General features: G+C 58.1%; 1 protein-coding gene across 1 annotated transcript in view; it reads left to right on the top strand.

Annotated features, from left to right (window-relative positions):
• FLI1 (Fli-1 proto-oncogene, ETS transcription factor) overlaps positions 1-17412 on the top strand; it is a gene marked incomplete in the record, with an annotated part of 82095 nt that overhangs the window by 54400 nt on the left and 10283 nt on the right. Inside the window, 1 exon segment of the mRNA XM_027772699.1 lies at positions 207-272. Coding sequence (XP_027628500.1) covers positions 207-272 — 66 coding nt within the window.

Genomic DNA, 17412 nt, shown 5'->3' with positions numbered 1-17412 from the left:
TTCCGAACTAGGACTAGGGCAGTGGGCACAGCTTCGCCAGCTCGTTCTGCCCGGCTCCCTGCAGCTCTGTCCTGCAGGCAGACGCGGAGGCAGCTCCTCGCCCGCAGCAGCCCTCTGGCCCGCCCTCGCCCATCTCTCCCACAGCCTCCTCGGGCCTGGTCTCAGAAGAGCGTGTTGGTCATAACTGGCTTCTGCTCTGCTTTCAGGTTCTCTGCTGGCCTATAACACGACCTCCCACCCAGACCAGTCCTCACGGCTGAGTGTCAAGGAAGGTGAGTCTGCCCCCTCATGCACCTGGAACTCTCCCCAGTACCAGATAGGGCCCAGACCCACACGTGAAGGTGGGTGGGAGACTGCCGGCTGCGCACCAACGTCCTTGTCCCCCGATTTGTTTCCTTTACGTTTCTTTCTTTCCTCCATGAGAGAAACAGGAAGGGAGGGACAGAGGGAGGAACAGAGAGATGGACATCCCCACAGGGTCTCACACACGGTCCACCCCAGCCTCGGCCAGCCCAGATCACAAGTGTCCGAGGTGTTCACCATGCACAGGGGGCCTCGGGGCACGAACCCAGGACCCTTCCAGTGCGGATGCAGTACCACAGAGCATCGCATTACAATGGTACTGCCCACTAGTCCCTGTTCCAGTTGTCTTGTAATCATGCTACAAACATGTCACTTGAAGTCATTACTCTGTGAGAGAGCATGCCTGTTCTTAGGATGAAGTGGTACTGCCAGCTTCCCTCTGGCACAGCGGTTAGGTACCACATAGAGGAGGCCGGACCACACCTGGTTGATTGGGTTTCGAGTCCCGGCACTGGTGGCTTAAAAGACATGCTGGACGTGCATGTGCCCAAGATCCTGATAGGATGGAATTTGGAGGGAAAAATAATGGGGCATGACCAGGTTCATTGGGGGACGCTTCCTTTCCCCTCCCCCTCATGTGCACACACCCTCTGGCATTAAAAATAGTGGCTTCTACTCACTTTCAAAGCTGAAAGTTGGAGATCTCCTCTGCTGAAGAGAATGGAATGAACTTGTCAAGGATTTCAGATGTCTACCTTTTAAGGTTTTTCCTAACAAATTTTAGCAATGTCAATTTGTTTTTAAAGCACTATTTCAAGGATTTTGTCTGGCTTGGTTTGGTTTGGTTTGGTTTGGTTTAATTTGGTTGAGAAAAATTAAATCATCTCAGTAAACAACTTTTCCACTGAGGTTGTAACGAACAGCACAGCATTGCTTTCTGTATGAGACGGTGTCATGTGGGCTGGTGCAGACACTGTCAGGCTTTAGGCATTTAATGAGTGAATGATTCCTGTATTTGGTTTAAGAAAGGGAAAAAACATGAAGAAATAATTATTAGAAAACAGAGGTGTGAAAACACTCTGTGCACAGCTAAAGCAAATGCCACGGAGGAGGGAGCCGTGAGTGGGAGCTCGAAGGATGGGCGGCGGCATTTTCTGTGACCAGCCAGGGCCATGGCAGGAAGGGCCCACAGGCGCCTCCGTGTGGCAGGGCAGGTGTATGCAGCGTCTAGGCTGGAAGGAGAAGACAGGGCTCAGTGTGAGGCTCCAGCCTCTCCCCAGGAGTGGGCCTCCATTTGGCCTCGATTTGTTTTATATACTGAGTCTCACTTCGTTTGAGGTAGGAACTCATTCCCTGGAAGGGAGGAGGGAGGAGAAAGGGAGGGAAAGGAAGACTGGCTGGAGAGAGGGAGGGGAGGGAAGGAGGGGGAGGAGGAAGCTAAACCTCTGAACTCCTCAAGTGGGGTCCTCACAAGACCCTTTGAGTACACGGGCCACAGCTGCCGACGGCACCAGAATAATGGAGCAGAGCCAATGGGAGAGTCGCTCAGGCCAAGCTTAACATGGGCTTTAGTGGAGCCCGGCTTCTCCAAGTGGCAGCTCCCCCTCCTCGCAGCCCTCTCCCCTACCTGCCAGGTGTCTGTCCTTGCCGGCCCTTTGTGCAGGGCGCATTCAGCAGGCGCCGATGGCCGGGCGCTGGCTCTTGCTGGGTTGTGAGCCCTCTTGTGAATGACTGAACTGTAGCGTGCGGGCACACGCGTGTTGCCAGGACCCCGTTCAGGTGGTGTCAGGCATTTAGCCCCACAGCGGCCCTGGCCTCTAGAGACAGGTGCGTCTTTTGTCTGCGGCTCTCCCTGGACCTTCTTGCTCCTCCAAGCCTCCCCCTCTGAGGTGGCTGAACTGTCTGAACTACTCAGAACAAAGCACACCAGCAAGACAAAGCACCCCCTTCTCCCCTCTGCCCGCCACTCCCCCACCGCGCTCCTGCTCAGCCCTAATGGCTGACTTCATTTAAAAAATATATTAAGTGGAAGAAAGAAAGAGAAGACATCATGCAACCTTGGCTTCATCTGCTTTGAATAGGACACACACAGCCCAAACACACCCAGAGCGTGCACGTGTGTGCGTGTGTCTGCGCCCACCAAGGGCAGGTGCTGGCGTGGGGCACAAAGGCGGCGGCGAAGGGCATGATGTCTATTAATGTGTCTTCAAGGCACTTACTGAATTAGAAAGCCTTTTTATGTTAAAGTGGCATAATCACCCCTCCAGCTTGTCTCTTGAAAATGGCTGCAGTCTCTAAGGGCTATTTGTGCCCGGAAAGTAAGACTAGACTTAAAAGAAAAAATCATTTCTAACAGTCTCTAAGCCCCTTCAAATGAAAGATTCTGTGCTCACGGCTTGGACCCGGCTGGAGAGGGGTGCTCTCCCTCCCTGCAGTTCTCAAGGCTAATGCGCTTCAAAAATAGGGTCAGGTGGGAGTTATTATTACCCTTTCACAACGGCAGCCCCGCTGTCCCCCACAAGGGCTTTGGAACACAGAAGACACACTGACTGTGTGCTGGAGCCGTGCACCATCCCTGCGAGGCAGACAGGACGTCTCCACTTGCAGACCAAGACTGTGAGGCTCGGCAGAGCGAGGTCAGGTGCCAGAGGCGCACACTGCCCTCCCACGACTGACGGAGCAAGGATCAAACCCAGGGGTGGGACTGAGCGGTCCTCGCTCCAGATGGCCTTCCAGACACTGATGGCCTCCCCCAACCACCTGCCCTTTCACAAAAACAGTACCTGGCCTAAATAAAACGTGGGCAGAGATTAGGGGGAAACTTGCAGTATTTCCCCGTCTCTGCAGTTTTCCTGCTGCCGTCTCCCTTTGCATCCTGAAGCTGTTCTCTTTCCTAGGAGGGGGGCTCACAACCTCTGCTTGGCACTGTCGTCCCCATTGCCCAGAGAACTCCTTCCTGGGCGAGCTTACAGCGCTGATGCCCTGCACAGTGTGGCTGGGTATTATCCACTCATCTTAGGCGCGTGGAGAGGTCACATTTATAGAGCCAGAAAGAAGAATGGCAGTTCCCCAGGGCTTCAGCAGGGCGGACGGAGAGTCAGCGTCAGCGTGGAGTCTCACTCCAGGGAGATGAGAACGGAGTGGGCGGAAGGTGGCGACGATCACCGAGCAGTTTCAATGTACTTAACGTCTCTGAACCGTACACGTAAAAATGGTTCGAGGTGGCAATTTTTTCTTATGGATATTTTACTAAAATTTAAGAAGTGAAAAAATAAAAGTAAAATATGCTGGTGCCCAGGCCCCGAGCCCCGAGCCCCAAGCTCGATTCAGAACCTCAGCAGTAAGACCTGGGCACTGGGGTTTTTAAAGCTCTCTGGGTTATTCTCAGCACACAGTAAACAGGTAAACAGTACCTGGCCTAAATATGCGTTTTCCTGCCTGAAAGCCCTGCTCGACAGCCCAAGATAGAAAGGGGGGCTGGAGGGGAAGGAGGCCAGCCTGATTTCTTGAAGATATGCGAAGTACTTAACCTTGACGACAGCCCAGCCCCAGACCAGCCCAGGAAGGAAGACGGCCCCACAGGTGTGTGGGCAGGTGCGGGCTGAGTGAAAAGACCACCATTCTTTCCATCCTTGCTGCTCATGACGATGGAGTTCCTTTTGAGGTTTAGGCATGTGTTCCTTCCATGAGAAAGAAGCACATCTGTCCAGGAAGAAAGAGGGAGACGGGCGTCCCCACAGGGTGCTCACCCTGGAATTCCCGCCCACCAGCCCACATCACGGCACGCAGGTGCCCGGCATGTACAGGAGGCCCTGGGAGATGAACCCCAGACCTGCCCGCAGGTCTAGCTGCATGCCTGCTGCACCGTCGTCTGGCTCTGTGACTGTTACTGGTTCTGCATCGCCGTCTGGCTCTGTGACTGTTAACTGGTTCTGCATCGCCGTCTGGCTCTGTGACTGTTACTGGCTCTGACAACTTGACGTCAGTGCAGCATTTCAAGTCTCAGAACCCCTTTCTTGTGTAGTTTCACTTTGTCTCTGAAACGTGACACGGCTAGCTGGCCACTTCCTCTTACCGGGAGGACACGGCGTCCTGGGAGGGAGTTTCTGCACAGACTAGCGCCCTCTTCCTCTTCACCTGCAGGCTGCAGTGTGGGGTAGACCTCCCTGGGGTTCCTGGGTGCTGCCCGGGCTACTCCGCACCAGCAGGACCAGCTGAGCGGGCTCTCCTGGAGCTGCTGCATTTCCTCGGCTTCTCAGGCCCAATCTGCGTAAATGCCTCTGAGGCTCCGAAGGACAGAGGGTATCGAGCTCCCGTTTATGAACTCCTGGGACTCATAAACCTGCCAGGGTGTGTGGGGCTCCAAGCTACCAGCCCCAGCCATGGAGCCTTTCAGGACCTGCAGCTGCAAACCAGGAACCGAGGCCCGCTGAGGCCTGCTGCAGGGAGGCGGTCTGCTGGTGCCACCACCATCCCTGGTGCCGCTTTGGCTAACAGATTAGAAGTCTGCTTCCTCCAGCTGAGTTCACGTGGAAAGGGAGAACCACCTCTGTGCCCTCTGCAGGGGCGGGTCGTGCCAACACTAGCCTCGCTTCTCCCCTGGTGGTCTGTGCGTGGCAGGGGCTGGCACGCTGGTGAGTCGGTTGGAAGCAGAGCAGCGTACACCGTCTCAGGAGGACTGCAGGCTTCCTCGGAGCCCGGTCTGGGGCAGACCAGGGCTCAGGCTTGGGTGCCGTTCCTCCAGCAGGCTATTTCCACATCATCATCCCGACGACCCTGAACACTCAGCACCGAACCCTCAGTTCCCCCAGGCGGCGTTGCTGTGGCCCTCCAACTCTGGCACTGGGTTCCCCGCTCAGCGCTGGACTGAAGCACTGTGACCTTGGACACGGGTGCTTTCTGCCTCAGTTCCCCTCAGTGCGGAGTGAGGAGGCAGTGGGACCCCACAGGGTGACAGAGCACTCCGAGCAGCACCATGTCAGGCATGCGGCAGTGCTCGGTCCTGCAGCGGCGTGGCGATGGTGACTGGCAACCCCACTTCACACAGAGGCAACGTTTCCCAGGGCTTCCCAGGTGCCAGCGCAGCACCCAGGGTCGTGAAAGACACGATACCGGACACGAGCCAGCTGCACTGCTTAGGAGCTGGGCAGCGAGATGGGGCTGACATGAAAGGGACCCAGCAACCCGGAGCAGTCCCGTTCGGAACGCACACACACGAGAAGCCTGCAGGCGGCAAGTCACCAGAGGCTGGAGCTGAACTTCACATGGCAGGAGAGACCCAGGACAGAGAAGGCGCAGCCCACGAGGCCACGCAGCGAGAGGGGACAAGCAGCGTCAACGCGTTTCCCCGCTGGCAGGCAGCACGGACACTCGGGAGCTCCATCAGGACCAGACCTAGCCCCTGCAAATGGGGCCCTGGGCCGCCCTCCTTCCTTCGTGAAGAACAGTCCATGGGGCACCTGCCCCAGGGTGCCGACACACAGACAGGCGGGCAGGCGGGCAGGCGGGCCTGTGCCTGGGGTGAGCGGTGGCCAGAGCCCCCTTCTGCCCCGCAGCGCGTCCTCAGGGATGTCCTCACAGACGCCGTGTGAAGGGCAGTGCCTCCAGAGACCCACAGCATGGCGGTGGCCAGGGCGCTGGGGAAGGGCAGCTGGGCGCAGTCTGGGCAAGTGGGGACCACAGTCCCACCTGGGTGTGTTCCAGGCTGGGCTTCGGGAGGGGGCCAGGCAAGCCCTCGCATGTGACATGGGTGTGAGGACAAGAGCCGTGAGCGGGGCTCATGTGTGGCATCCCCCCACCACGGGCAGGCCAGGACGGTTTGACTCGTCTTTGTGAGACAGGAACCCAGCTGTGGGGCGGGGGCCGGGGCTTTCCTGTAAAGCATGAGGCTGCGGGAGGGTAGGAGCCGGCTGCAGGCGCCTGGCTGAGAGCGCCATCGAGGCTGGGCTGGGGGCCTCGAGGCTGGCTGGGGCACTAGGAGCCATTGTCACCCCTACTCCCGTGATCGCTGAACTCTTCCGGAACCCGAAAACTGCCCTGGGAAGTTCTGCTGTGACAGGAGAAAATGTGAAGGGCTCAGAAACCGCGCTCCACTGTGCACTGTCCATCGCGCAGTGCCGGGGGTTGGGCCAGCGTTTTGGGGGTGCTCTTTGGGCACCTCCCGGGTGACTGAATACAGAGCTCAGCACGGATTCACGGGGTGCTGCCCCACGGCCCAGCCTGTGGGGGCTAGGCCGGAGCGCACCCCAAAGGAAAGTGCCTGCGGTACTGAGGGCACCCTTGTTTTAGGGAGTAAATGACGTCTCTTCTGTGGTTGTGACATGACTGACGTGCACTTTCACCCAGGGGTCCCGAGGCCTCCTGGAGAGCCTGCCAGGAACTCTGCCCCAGACCTTCCCTCTGATGGGATGCCCGGCCCGTTTCCAGCACAAGCAGGGGTGATCGCTGGCGTGTGCTGGTGTGTGCGTGTGCTGGTGTGTGTCGGTGTGTGTGCATGTGCTGGCATGTGTGTGCTGACATGTATTGGTGTGTGTGTGTGCTGGCATGTGTCAGTGTGTGTGCATATGCTGGCGTGTGTGTGCTGACATGTGCTGGTATGTGCATGTGCTGGCGTGTGCCGGTGTGTGCATGCACTGGCATGTGTGTGCTGACGTGTGTTGGTGTGTGCGTGTGCTGGCGTGTATCAGTGTGTGTGCATGTGCTGGCGTATGTGCTGACGTGTGTTGGTGTGTGCGTGTGCTGGCATGTGTGTGCTGATGTGTTGGTGTGTGTGTGTGCTGGCGTGTATCGGTGTGTGCATGTGCTGGCGTGTGTGTGCTGATGTGTGTTGGTGTGTGCGTGTGCTGGCGTGTGCCGGTGTGTGCGTGTGCATGTGCTGGCGTGTGCGTGTGCCGGCCCATGGTCCGAGAGCGGGATTTATGGTTACAGAATAGACAGTAGCTTGCTCTCTCCATTTTAGTTTTAAAAACTGTTTTCCTTTGGAATTCCAGAGTTAATGTTCTGTCTGCTTTCTATCTGACCCTCTTTAGAGAGCTGCATTTTTTTTAAATGCCAGGGAGAGAGAAAGAGACAGAGAAAGGGAGGGAGAAAAGGACTGGAGAGAGAGAGAGAGACAGAGGAGAAGGGGGGAGAAAGAAAACCTGGAAACAAAGACTCCTTGTCTGCGGCTGTAGAGGCAGGAAACCCCGGTCCCGGGGGAGCACAGCCAGCCGCCCGGCCCGCAGTCAGACTCCAGCTCGCAGAATTCAGCTTGACAGCTCGTCTGGGACACTTTCTAAATAACCATTATCCTGCCTTTCTCTGAGTAAAAGCGCTGTTCTTTCTTCCCGCGGGTGTGCCGAGAGACGTTATTGCACATGGTGGGCCCGCAGTGCCGAGGACACGCTATTCCTCAATGACGAACCGGCCAGCCTGCCCCCTAAGACAAGTGCAAATGCACCCCAGGGTAATGAGGTGAGCAGCTCTCAGACTGCCTGCTGCCTGGTCAGAGGAAGGGTTTTGTCGGGGTGCTGTGTGTGTACCCTGTATCCGGGAAGTGTCTTTGAAGCATACACAAACAAAAGTGCCCCCCATGATTCACCTCTCTCCTCGGTCTCCATATTGATTAATCGGCCCCTTTAAGGGCTGCATGGCCATGCCCCTCGCTGCAGCGGGCACGCAGATGTGCACTCGTGTTTGCAGCAAGCCACCAGAGGGTGTGTGGGGCAGGCAGGCACACCTGGGTGACCAGCTAGGTCCAAGGGGGACCCTGTGCTGCTGGGAATGGCCACCCTGGGACCCGCTCCAGTGGCTCGGACCCAGTTCACTTTGCTCTGTGCGGTAAAGGGCTGTCGGAGACCACCCACTTCCTAGCACGTTCGTTGGGAAGGCCATCCAGACTGCGGGGTCCCAGGAGACAGCACCTCCCGAACTGTCTGGACAAGCCTGAAGCAGAAGGGTGACCGCTTGGCCCGGTGGTAGGGTTCTGGGCAGAAGAGCTGTCCTTCAGCTGAGAGCGGTTTCCTATCTGGACCATCTTCAAACACAGTTGGGCTGTTTCCCGTATCCTCCTGCCTGGTCCGCCTTTCCTCCCCGGATACCTCACCCCTCCACCCGGACACCTCACCCCTCCACCCGGACACCTCACCCCTCCACCTCCTGTCTAGGAAGCCACGCCCGCCCCTCAGGGCCGGGTAGGATGGGCTGCCCCGGAAGGCCATCCAGACTGCGGGGTCCCAGGAGACAGCACCTCCCGAACTGTCTGGACAAGCCTGAAGCAGAAGGGTGACCGCTTGGCCCGGTGGTAGGGTTCTGGGCAGAAGAGCTGTCCTTCAGCTGAGAGCGGTTTCCTATCTGGACCATCTTCAAACACAGTTGGGCTGTTTCCCGTATCCTCCTGCCTGGTCCGCCTTTCCTCCCCGGATACCTCACCCCTCCACCCGGACACCTCACCCCTCCACCCGGACACCTCACCCCTCTACCTCCTGTCTAGGAAGCCACGCCCGCCCCTCAGGGCCGGGTAGGATGGGCTGCCCAGGCTTTGCGCACCTTCCCAGTCGTCCCCACTGTCTGGGCTCCCGCAGCCGGTTTGAACTGGTATTAGCAGATGCTGCACTGTAACTAAGCCCAGGTTGTTTCAGTGGTAACAGCGAGACTTTCCAGGGCAGGGAAAGTGTGTACAGATGAAATCAGAATACTTAGCAGCCATCCTCTGAACTGCTGTAACACTGTACCCATGGGTGCCGCCATTTGTAACACTACCCCCCTTTAGCTGTCTGTGACTTTGTCTCCATGAACAGTACCCCTATCTCCCCCATCCTTCCAGCCTCTGGCCTCCTAGTCTCCACTTCGGCGAGTCATTGTCCCCAGTCTCCGAGTCCGAGGGCAAGCGAGCTGCTGCTCTCTCTGTGCCTGGCTTCTCTCACTGACATGGTGAGCTCGGGCACAGCCTTAGTTCCTGTGGCAGGAGCCTCCTTAGGGCCGCCTAGTCCAACTTCCGTCTGCGTCCCGGGGAGAAGAGGCCGCTCCTCGGCTCTAGCATGTCCTCACCACCCGGGCACCCCCGCTCCTCCCTGCGGCCCTGGGACTGTCCCCGGCTTCTCCGCAGCTCCCGATTAGGCCTTTCGCACTCTAGGGAATGCACTTGGCTTCATGATGTGGAAGCTGTTCTCAGGCCCCTGGGGACACAAGGAACCTAACCAGCTCTGTGACATTAGTGACAGAGCAGGGACTCACTAAGCCTCCTCTCAATACTTCTCTGCAGTTACCCCGGACAGCCCCCTGGAGTGGGATTTGTAAACCATGCAGGAGGGGACTTTGAAGCCCTCATGGGAAATGGGTATAGAAAAAGCAAAAACAAAAACAAAAATAAACTCTGCACAAATTACGAGGTGTTTGTACCTTGCTGTACTTTAATCAAATAAGTGACTTTGAATAAACCTGGCGGGGGTGGGGGCAGGGGCAAGCCAGGACTAAGGTACCTGAGCGTGACCTCCAGGGTGGCCTTCCATGGGGCTCAACCCTAAGAGCCCCACTGCCGGAGGGGCCTCCTGAGTGACCACTGTGCCACCACTCGTGCTGGCTTCTCGCCCTTTCTCGGGCAGTCCACACTCGGACTCTGGGCTGTCACGAGAGCTGGCTTTGCCTGAGTCCCGCATCCCTGTGGCCTGCTGTGAGGAGTGGGGTCCCAGGAGGCTTCCATGACCACCGCTGGTCCCTCAGCTCAGAAGGTCCCTGTGCGCTAGCCTGGCCTAGTACCCAGGGACTTCACGGACTCCCAGGAAGTAGAATTCACGGATGAGTTTATTTGGGTACAAACACCTCGTAATTTGTGCAGAGTTTATTTTTGTTTTTGTTTTTGCTTTTTCTATACCCATTTCCCATGAGGGCTTCAAAGTCCCCTCCTGCATGGTTTATAAATCCCACTCCAAGGGGCCATCCGGGGTAACTGCAGAGAAGTACTGAGAGGAGGCTTAGTGAGTCCCTGCTCTGACCTGGACGCACTGTGTCCGTGGGCTCTGACCCGGATCTACCATGTCTGTGGGCTCTGACCCAGACCCACCATGTCCGTGGGCCCTGACCCAAACTCACCATGTCCATGGGCTCTGACCCGGACTCACCGTGTCTGTGGGCTGACTGCGGAAAGGCTTTTCCTGGCTGCAGAGTTTAGGGGCTTGAGGCATCTCTGGGGAGAAGCCAAAGTACCTGCAGTTGTGCCTGATTTCAACATAAAAACCTTTCCTACGCTCTCTGTGGAGGCGTTATCTCAGAGAATGAAGAGCTTGGGGAACCAGCAGTTAGCGCAATGGCTATGTTGCTGGACTCCCACGTAGTCGACTGTGGTTTGCATCCTGGACCCAGTGGCTTAAAACTCCCGCTGGGCGCGTGTGCGTGCGTGCCCAAGATCCCAAGAGGAGAATGGAGGAGAAGGGATTGTGGCGTGACCATCCCCTCTGGGGGTGATTTCTCGCTTTCTGTCTCTATGTCTCTCTCTGTCTGGCGAGTGCACGTGCCCTATAGCGAAAACCTCTGCAAAAAAAAAAAAAGAATGAAGAGCTTGTTCCACATGAAATCTTCCTGCGGGAGAAAATGGAAGAAATGCAGAGGCCGGAAGCTCTAAGCACTGGGCAGTCCCTGCGGGGTCCCGGGGTCCTGGGGCTCCCACACACAGACCGCGCGGCTGCTGTGCCTTTCTGAGGAAGCCCAATTCTTGCACCAGCATGATCTAAACAGAAGACGACAGAGGCAGTGAGACCATGACTTTACCTCGTCCTTCACGACCCGGCCGGGGCCCGCCTTGCCTGCTGTGGCTCTCTTCTCACCCCTCAGGACTACAGGCTCTGCTCCGAACCCCACTGCATCCAGGAGCTGCCTCGGGTCCCGCGGCAGGCTCCCGGGGGCCTGTGGGTTCGCCCTGTACCTGCCCGCTCTACCAGCCCTGTAGGTACTCAGTAACACCGCTGACAGTCCCCGGAGAAGGGGCGTCTAGTCTTTGTCCCTTTAACTAAGTATTCACTTCGTCTTCTGCTCCACCGAAGGAAGAACTAGAGGAAATCAGCTCTGGCTGGCCCGAGAATGCTCGCTTTTGGGGCTGGACTACGATGTAACACTGAAATGTGATGCTGAGGGCCCAGCGGGTGGCATGGTGGTTAAGGTGCTGGACTCCCACATGGCCGACTACAGTTTGAGTCTTCGACCAGTGGCTTGCTTTCTCACTTTCTCTCTCTCTCTCTCTGTCTCTGTCTGATGAGCACATGTGCCCCATAGCAAATTAAAATAATAATAATAAATATAGTAAAATAAATAATTCTCTTAAAAGAAAAAATAAATAAGTGTGTGAGGCCCTGCAAGGCTGGCCCAGAGAGGACGGCTCCTGCTTGCATCTCAAGTGCCGTGACCTGTGACCCGGCTGGCTGAGCCTGGGTTTGGGGCGTGGCCTCGAAGCCCCGTTGGGATGCCCCGCCCCCCACTCATGGAAGAAATAAATAAATAAGCAAAACACACACACACACACACACACACACGAAAAGAGAGAAAACTTCAACTCATCTCCCACCAATTGAACGGCCGTGAATGGTAGCTGCAGCCCCCACGGCCCTGGAGAACCCCAAGCACTCGCACACGCACAATCTCCTTCGTCTCCGAAGATCCCTGTGAGGAGTGAGCGCACTATTTGCCACTCCAAACTCCGGAATGTAGACTGACCCCTGTCCTCCAGCATCAACCTTGCACAGAGGGGTTACTGTGGTTCAGAGAGGTGAAGTTGCTTGCCAAAGCTCACACAGCTGGAGACCGGCAGGCGGGAGGCAAACTGAGCAGTCCTGACTCATAGTCCAGAGTGGTTACCTCTAAAGGGATCAGTTTCCCCACCTGAAACGGATGACAGGAATCAGGAACTCCTCCCCAGGCAGCCCGCGCCGGGTAAGAGGGAGGCTCTGCTCTTCCAAAGAGGAAAATCGAGCTTTGCATGGTTTTGAGAAAGCCGTGAGCTTGAAAAGTCTTTGGCCTGCCTGCAAAATCATGCTCAGCCCTGCCCGATACCCAGGAGAGTTTAGAAAAAGGCAGCTTCTCTGCCATGAGTCATATTTTTGATTTCTATTAAAATTCTTGCAGAGCCTCCTGTGCCTTCTCCAGGCCTCTGGGCCTCCGGCCTGGGCTGATTTGCATGTCTGGTTTAGATAATGTCTGAGGGCCCTTCCAGCCCGAAGGAGCCTCTGGTCTGAAATCATAAGCGAGACCACATCCCACCTACCGAGAAGCCCGACTCTTTTTCTCTGAACTTGGGCGGCTTGGTCTCAGGCGGGGATGCAGGACCGAGAGGCCCAGGCGTGTGTGCCCACTGGCCGGGGCACAGAGCTGGCGTGTCCTTCAGGAAGAGCTGCTTGTCCACCTCCCCACACTGACCCCACAGACTGGCCCGTGGCCACAGCGCGGATCACACCGCAGAGCGGGGCACCAAGCGTCTCAACTCTCAGGGCAGGCCTTCCGGGGCGTGCACCTCACACCGGGCGCGAGCACTCACCGACACCGCACTGGCAGAGCTGGCAGGCTCCTCCCACCTGTCACCGTCCCCGTCCCAACAGCCGAAGACCTGTGGGCTTCTCAGTGCTGTCCCCCCGGAGACCGTGCGCTCCGAAGAGCTGGTGAAGAGAACTGGCTTTCCAGGAAAGCGCCGAGATTCACGCAGGACGAGCCAGTCACGCCAGGAGACTACGGCGGCCGGGCCTGGGGCAGTCTGGAGCATGCTGGGCCGCAGTGGTGGACAGGTTCGAATCCAGCCTGGTCACGCTGAAACACCAGGCACTCACATACGTGTCCAGGACCCTGCCAAGCTGGAGGACTGGGGAAAGGGTGCTGCTCTCCCTCCCTCCCCACCCTCGCTCCCTCTCCCCCCCTCTCTCTCCCTCTCCCTGTAGCTCCTTTCTCTCTCCCTCCCCCCAGCGTGCATGCACTACCCTCTAGGTTGAAAAGACAGACTTAGAAGAAGACCAAGTGTGACACTCCGTGGAGCTCTCTCAGGCTAACGTGGACGGACCGGCCCACTCAGGACAGGTCTCTTCATGAGGCCTTCCACCTCAGACTGTCCTCTGCTGCGTGAGCATTCTCACCCCCACCCCAGACTGTCCTCTGCTGCGTGAGCATTCTCACCTAACATACAACACGCTTTTCCCGTGTTTTCAGGGTAAGCTCCAGAGAGCACAACCCGTGTCCAGATGGCACCGTAGCCCCAGCTTGGTCGAGGGTCTAGTATGGCCGTAGACGTTCACTAGGGCTCGGGGGAGCTAGTGAGTGGGGGAGGGAGGAAGGAGGGGTCAGCGCACGGCCGGGGGGGAGTACCAGTGACAGGGAGGGCGACAAGGAAGCAGGCTCAGAGGGGTGTCCTGTACTGTCATGGTGTGTGGGCACCATGCCGCTTTGCTTCCAAACTTCCATGTTTGCAAGCCATCTGTGCATTCCAGCAGGCCCCTCGTCCCTCCCCCTTTGCGTGTGCGACGTGATAAACAACCGCACGGCGGCGGCTCCCAGAGGAGGGGCCATTCGATTCCAAGCCCAGATCTCTGAGCAAAGAAAGTCCAACCCCAGTGTTTTCCGCTGCGAGTTCCAAGCTCGGGGAAGCCCTCCCAGGGCCAGTCCCTCCTGAGGGCTCCTGGCAGCCACGCCCCTCTGTCATTCCTGAGGACAGAAGATGCCACTAAGGCTGAGGCTGAGTGGCCCAGTGGGAGGACGGGCATGAGGAGAAGGCTCTGCCCTGAGCTTAGGGCCGACCGGGCAGGCCTCGGCAGCTGGCAGTTTTCCACCTGGATGCAGGTGATATGGGGCCTGAGGTGCCAGCGGCCAGCCCACACTGCCACCCTGCTTCCGACGGTGCTGGTCCCCAACCAGGGCCAGCGCGACCTCCTTTCCTCCCCTCCTGGAGTGGTCTTCTCCCTGCCGAGAGCAAGAGAGACAGAGAGAAGCAGACCTGAGCGGGTGTGACCCCGGCCTCGGGCTCTGACTCGAAACCTTCCCGGGGTCAGCCTCAGAATGTCACCTTGCCACTGTCCGGCCCTCCAATGGAGAGCCACCCGTTACTCGTCTTTGGGAATCGCGGGTCCGGGAGCAGAGGCCTGAGGCTGCCCTCCTCCTTCCGGCCGGGCCTCTCCCGCTCAGAGCTTTGCTCCAGAGCTTCCGAAGTGTCTGAACATGGCAGCACCGTGCACCGGCGCTGAAAGACCACGTGCATATTGTGGGGACTTTTACATATGTGTTTTTTCATCACCAGACGGTATGCGCACTCACCAGAGAGGGAGAGAGAAGGAGGAAGCGGAAAGAGAAGGAGGAAGCACTTTGTTAAGTTTACTTATTGAGAGAGACAGAGCAGAGTGTCCTAATGTCTGTGGCCATGACACCTAGCCTGCCCTGGCCAGCCAGGGTCACGGCAGACCCACCTGGCCTGAGTGCCGATGTCCCTGCTCCAGCATGGCAGGGCTGGTCACCACTGTGCCACCGTGGCTGGGCCGTGGTGTGCGTTTTTAATCTTTACGCTGCGTTAAGTAAGCATCTGTCCCCTGCTGGTCTCATCCTCAGGACAGCCTTGTGAAGCTTTCGTTATTAATTCTTTTGAGAGAAGAGGCCCCTGAAGCTCAGAAAGGCAGACACATGACCGAGGTCACTTGGCAGAGGGAACAGGGAAGCTGGGATTTGAACCCCCAGCTGACCGATACTACACTCCCGCTTGTACCCAATGCAATAAACCCGAGGGCCACGAGAGAGAAAGGGTCCCTGCATGTGGCTCCTAAACCCTGTAAAAACAGTCACTCAGGCCGGGCTGCCTTGGCAAGGCATTAGAAGCGGGAGGCTGCGGGGGTAGGTCAGACCAGGGGCTCCACGTTCTGGCATGGCCACGGGCAGGGCTCAGATTGCGCCCACAGAGGCCATGACAGAGAGGAACCTGTGCTGAGCCCTGGCTGGGCACGCATGTGCAGAGGCTGGGGGGTGGGGGGGGGCAGCACCAGGGAGAGCCAGCCTCTTAGGCCTCAGACAGGAGGGTTCTAGAGCCCACCCGGCCTGGTCCTCCGCAGCGGGGTGTGACAACCAACCTGCTCATGGTGACGAGGGCCTTCACTCTCACTGCTACCCTGGCAGAATCTGGGGGTGCCTCTTCCTTTTGGCTGGCTTGGCTCCCGCCAGAGAAGTGGAGCGCTCAGTTCTCAGGCCGCCCATATTGGCGCATGCCCCTTTGGCATCATGTCCCCATCGAGAAGGGAGAGGGCTGGTCTGGGTGCAGCTCCCCGAGGCCCCTGCTCTGCTCTGCACAGAGCCCAGGCTGAGCGCGCTGCCGGGAGCCGATGGTGCCCACCCACTCGGCAGTCACCAGACATTCGACGTGGAGTTCCAGGGAGCTTGCTTCTCCCAGAGTCGTTGACGCCAGGTCTCAGGCCGCAGGGAAAAGGAGAGGCTTCTGTGTGCCCGTGCCCGTGTGGTCTGCTAGGGTGCGCCTGGGCCTCCGCGGCTGACCGGGTGCCCAAGCACAGAGCAGGACCTTCCCGAGTGCCCGGCCCTGCTTCAAGGGACGGCTTCATGTCTCCCACAGACATGCGTTCACACCAGGAGACCCGTGTGAGGTCAAGTCAGAACAGCTTTCCCGTCCAACAAGGACAGTCGGAAAACTGCACTCGTGTTTCTTTTCCCCAGAGGGTGCCTGGACCGACGAGGCCGCTCAGTGTCAGCGCAGCACCCAGGCGTCCCGCTGTAGCCGCCACGCGGGCAAGGCTCAGGGCTCTGCCGTGGCGCAAGGTGACCTCAGGGAGGCCTGAAACCAGAAAGTCCAGGCACAGGCCTTGGGCGACACCTCGGAGGATTCACAATAAGACGTGTCACCTGGATACCGGAGCCCGGTGCCAGTCTTCGTTAGGGCGGAGAGTGAGTGGGTCGAGCCAGCGTGATTTTCTGCTGAGGAAGCCCCTGCCCCACGAGACGCCTGGGCTCTCTCCCCGCCCGTGTTCGCACCCCGCACTGCGGGGCTGCCTCGGGTGCCTTCTCAGGACTCAGACTCCACGCGCTGCATTTGGGGGCCCTCAGCGCACAGCAGGGCCCTCCGGGAGCAGCTCACCCCACCAGCAGCTGGCTGGGAAACTCGAGACCAAGCTGCAATCGGTGCGGTCTGTCGGAGGGCAAGTCAGGGCCGCAGACCACGCAGGATGCAGGCCAGCTCCGGAGCCCACTGACCGTTTCTACTCCGCTCCGCCTTCCTGTCCCACCCTCCACTCTTCCTGCAGTGCTCGCGTGGACCACAACGCTCGCCCACTTTCCGTCACACTCCCCTGCCCCTGCGTCCCTCTGCTGCAGCCCTGCACGTCCATAAGGCTGCTCCCACGTCACCTGGATGCCGCCCACTGCTGCCTGGCTCTGCCTGCATCTCATCAAGCCCAAGGCTGATGCCACCCACACCCTCAGCCCTCCGCAGCCCCGCAGATTGTCACCATGCCTCTGGCCACGGCTCACATGTCCTCACGTTTGGAGTTACCCTCTGAGAATGCAGCAAAGGCAAGGCTGTTACTTCCCATCCACTCATAATCAGCACATGACACAGTGCAGAAGCTGGTCCCAAATAATTTACAGGAGGGACCGGCTGCAGGCATGGTGGTTAAGGCAGCCGAGCTCCACGAGGCTGACCGCGGTTCGAGTCCTGGACCCACAGCTTGAAAATCATGCCGAGCTTATGGGTGTGCATGCCCGAAATCCTGAGAGAAGGACAAAGGACAAGGGATCGCAGCATGGCTACCCGCTGGGGGTGATTTCTCACTTCCCCTCTCTCTGTCTCCAGCGAGGACATGAAACTCATGGATGGCAAAAATCTAAAAAAAAAAAAAAAAAAAAAAAACTGAAATAAAAGAATCAAGTCCCTGGAGACCCAGCCCAGCCCAAGGCCCACCTGGGGCACATGGAGCTGCAACAGCGTCAGCCATCTGCCAACCACGGGCGGCTGCAAACGCGCCAAGCCCAGTCCGCGAGGACCTGGCGACCGGGAAAGGGGACGGTGGCACGAGAGGCCATCGCGGTGCCTCTCTCTCTCTCCCTCTCTCCTCTCTCCTCTCTCCTCTCCCTCTCTCCTCTCTCTCTCTCCCCTCTCTCCACTCTCCTCTCTCTTCT

The sequence above is a fragment of the Tupaia chinensis genome, unplaced genomic scaffold (assembly GCF_000334495.1).
Source record: "Tupaia chinensis unplaced genomic scaffold, TupChi_1.0 Scaffold000292_1, whole genome shotgun sequence".
Classification (NCBI taxonomy): domain Eukaryota; kingdom Metazoa; phylum Chordata; class Mammalia; order Scandentia; family Tupaiidae; genus Tupaia; species Tupaia belangeri.
This window is presented reverse-complemented; position numbering and strand designations above follow the sequence as displayed.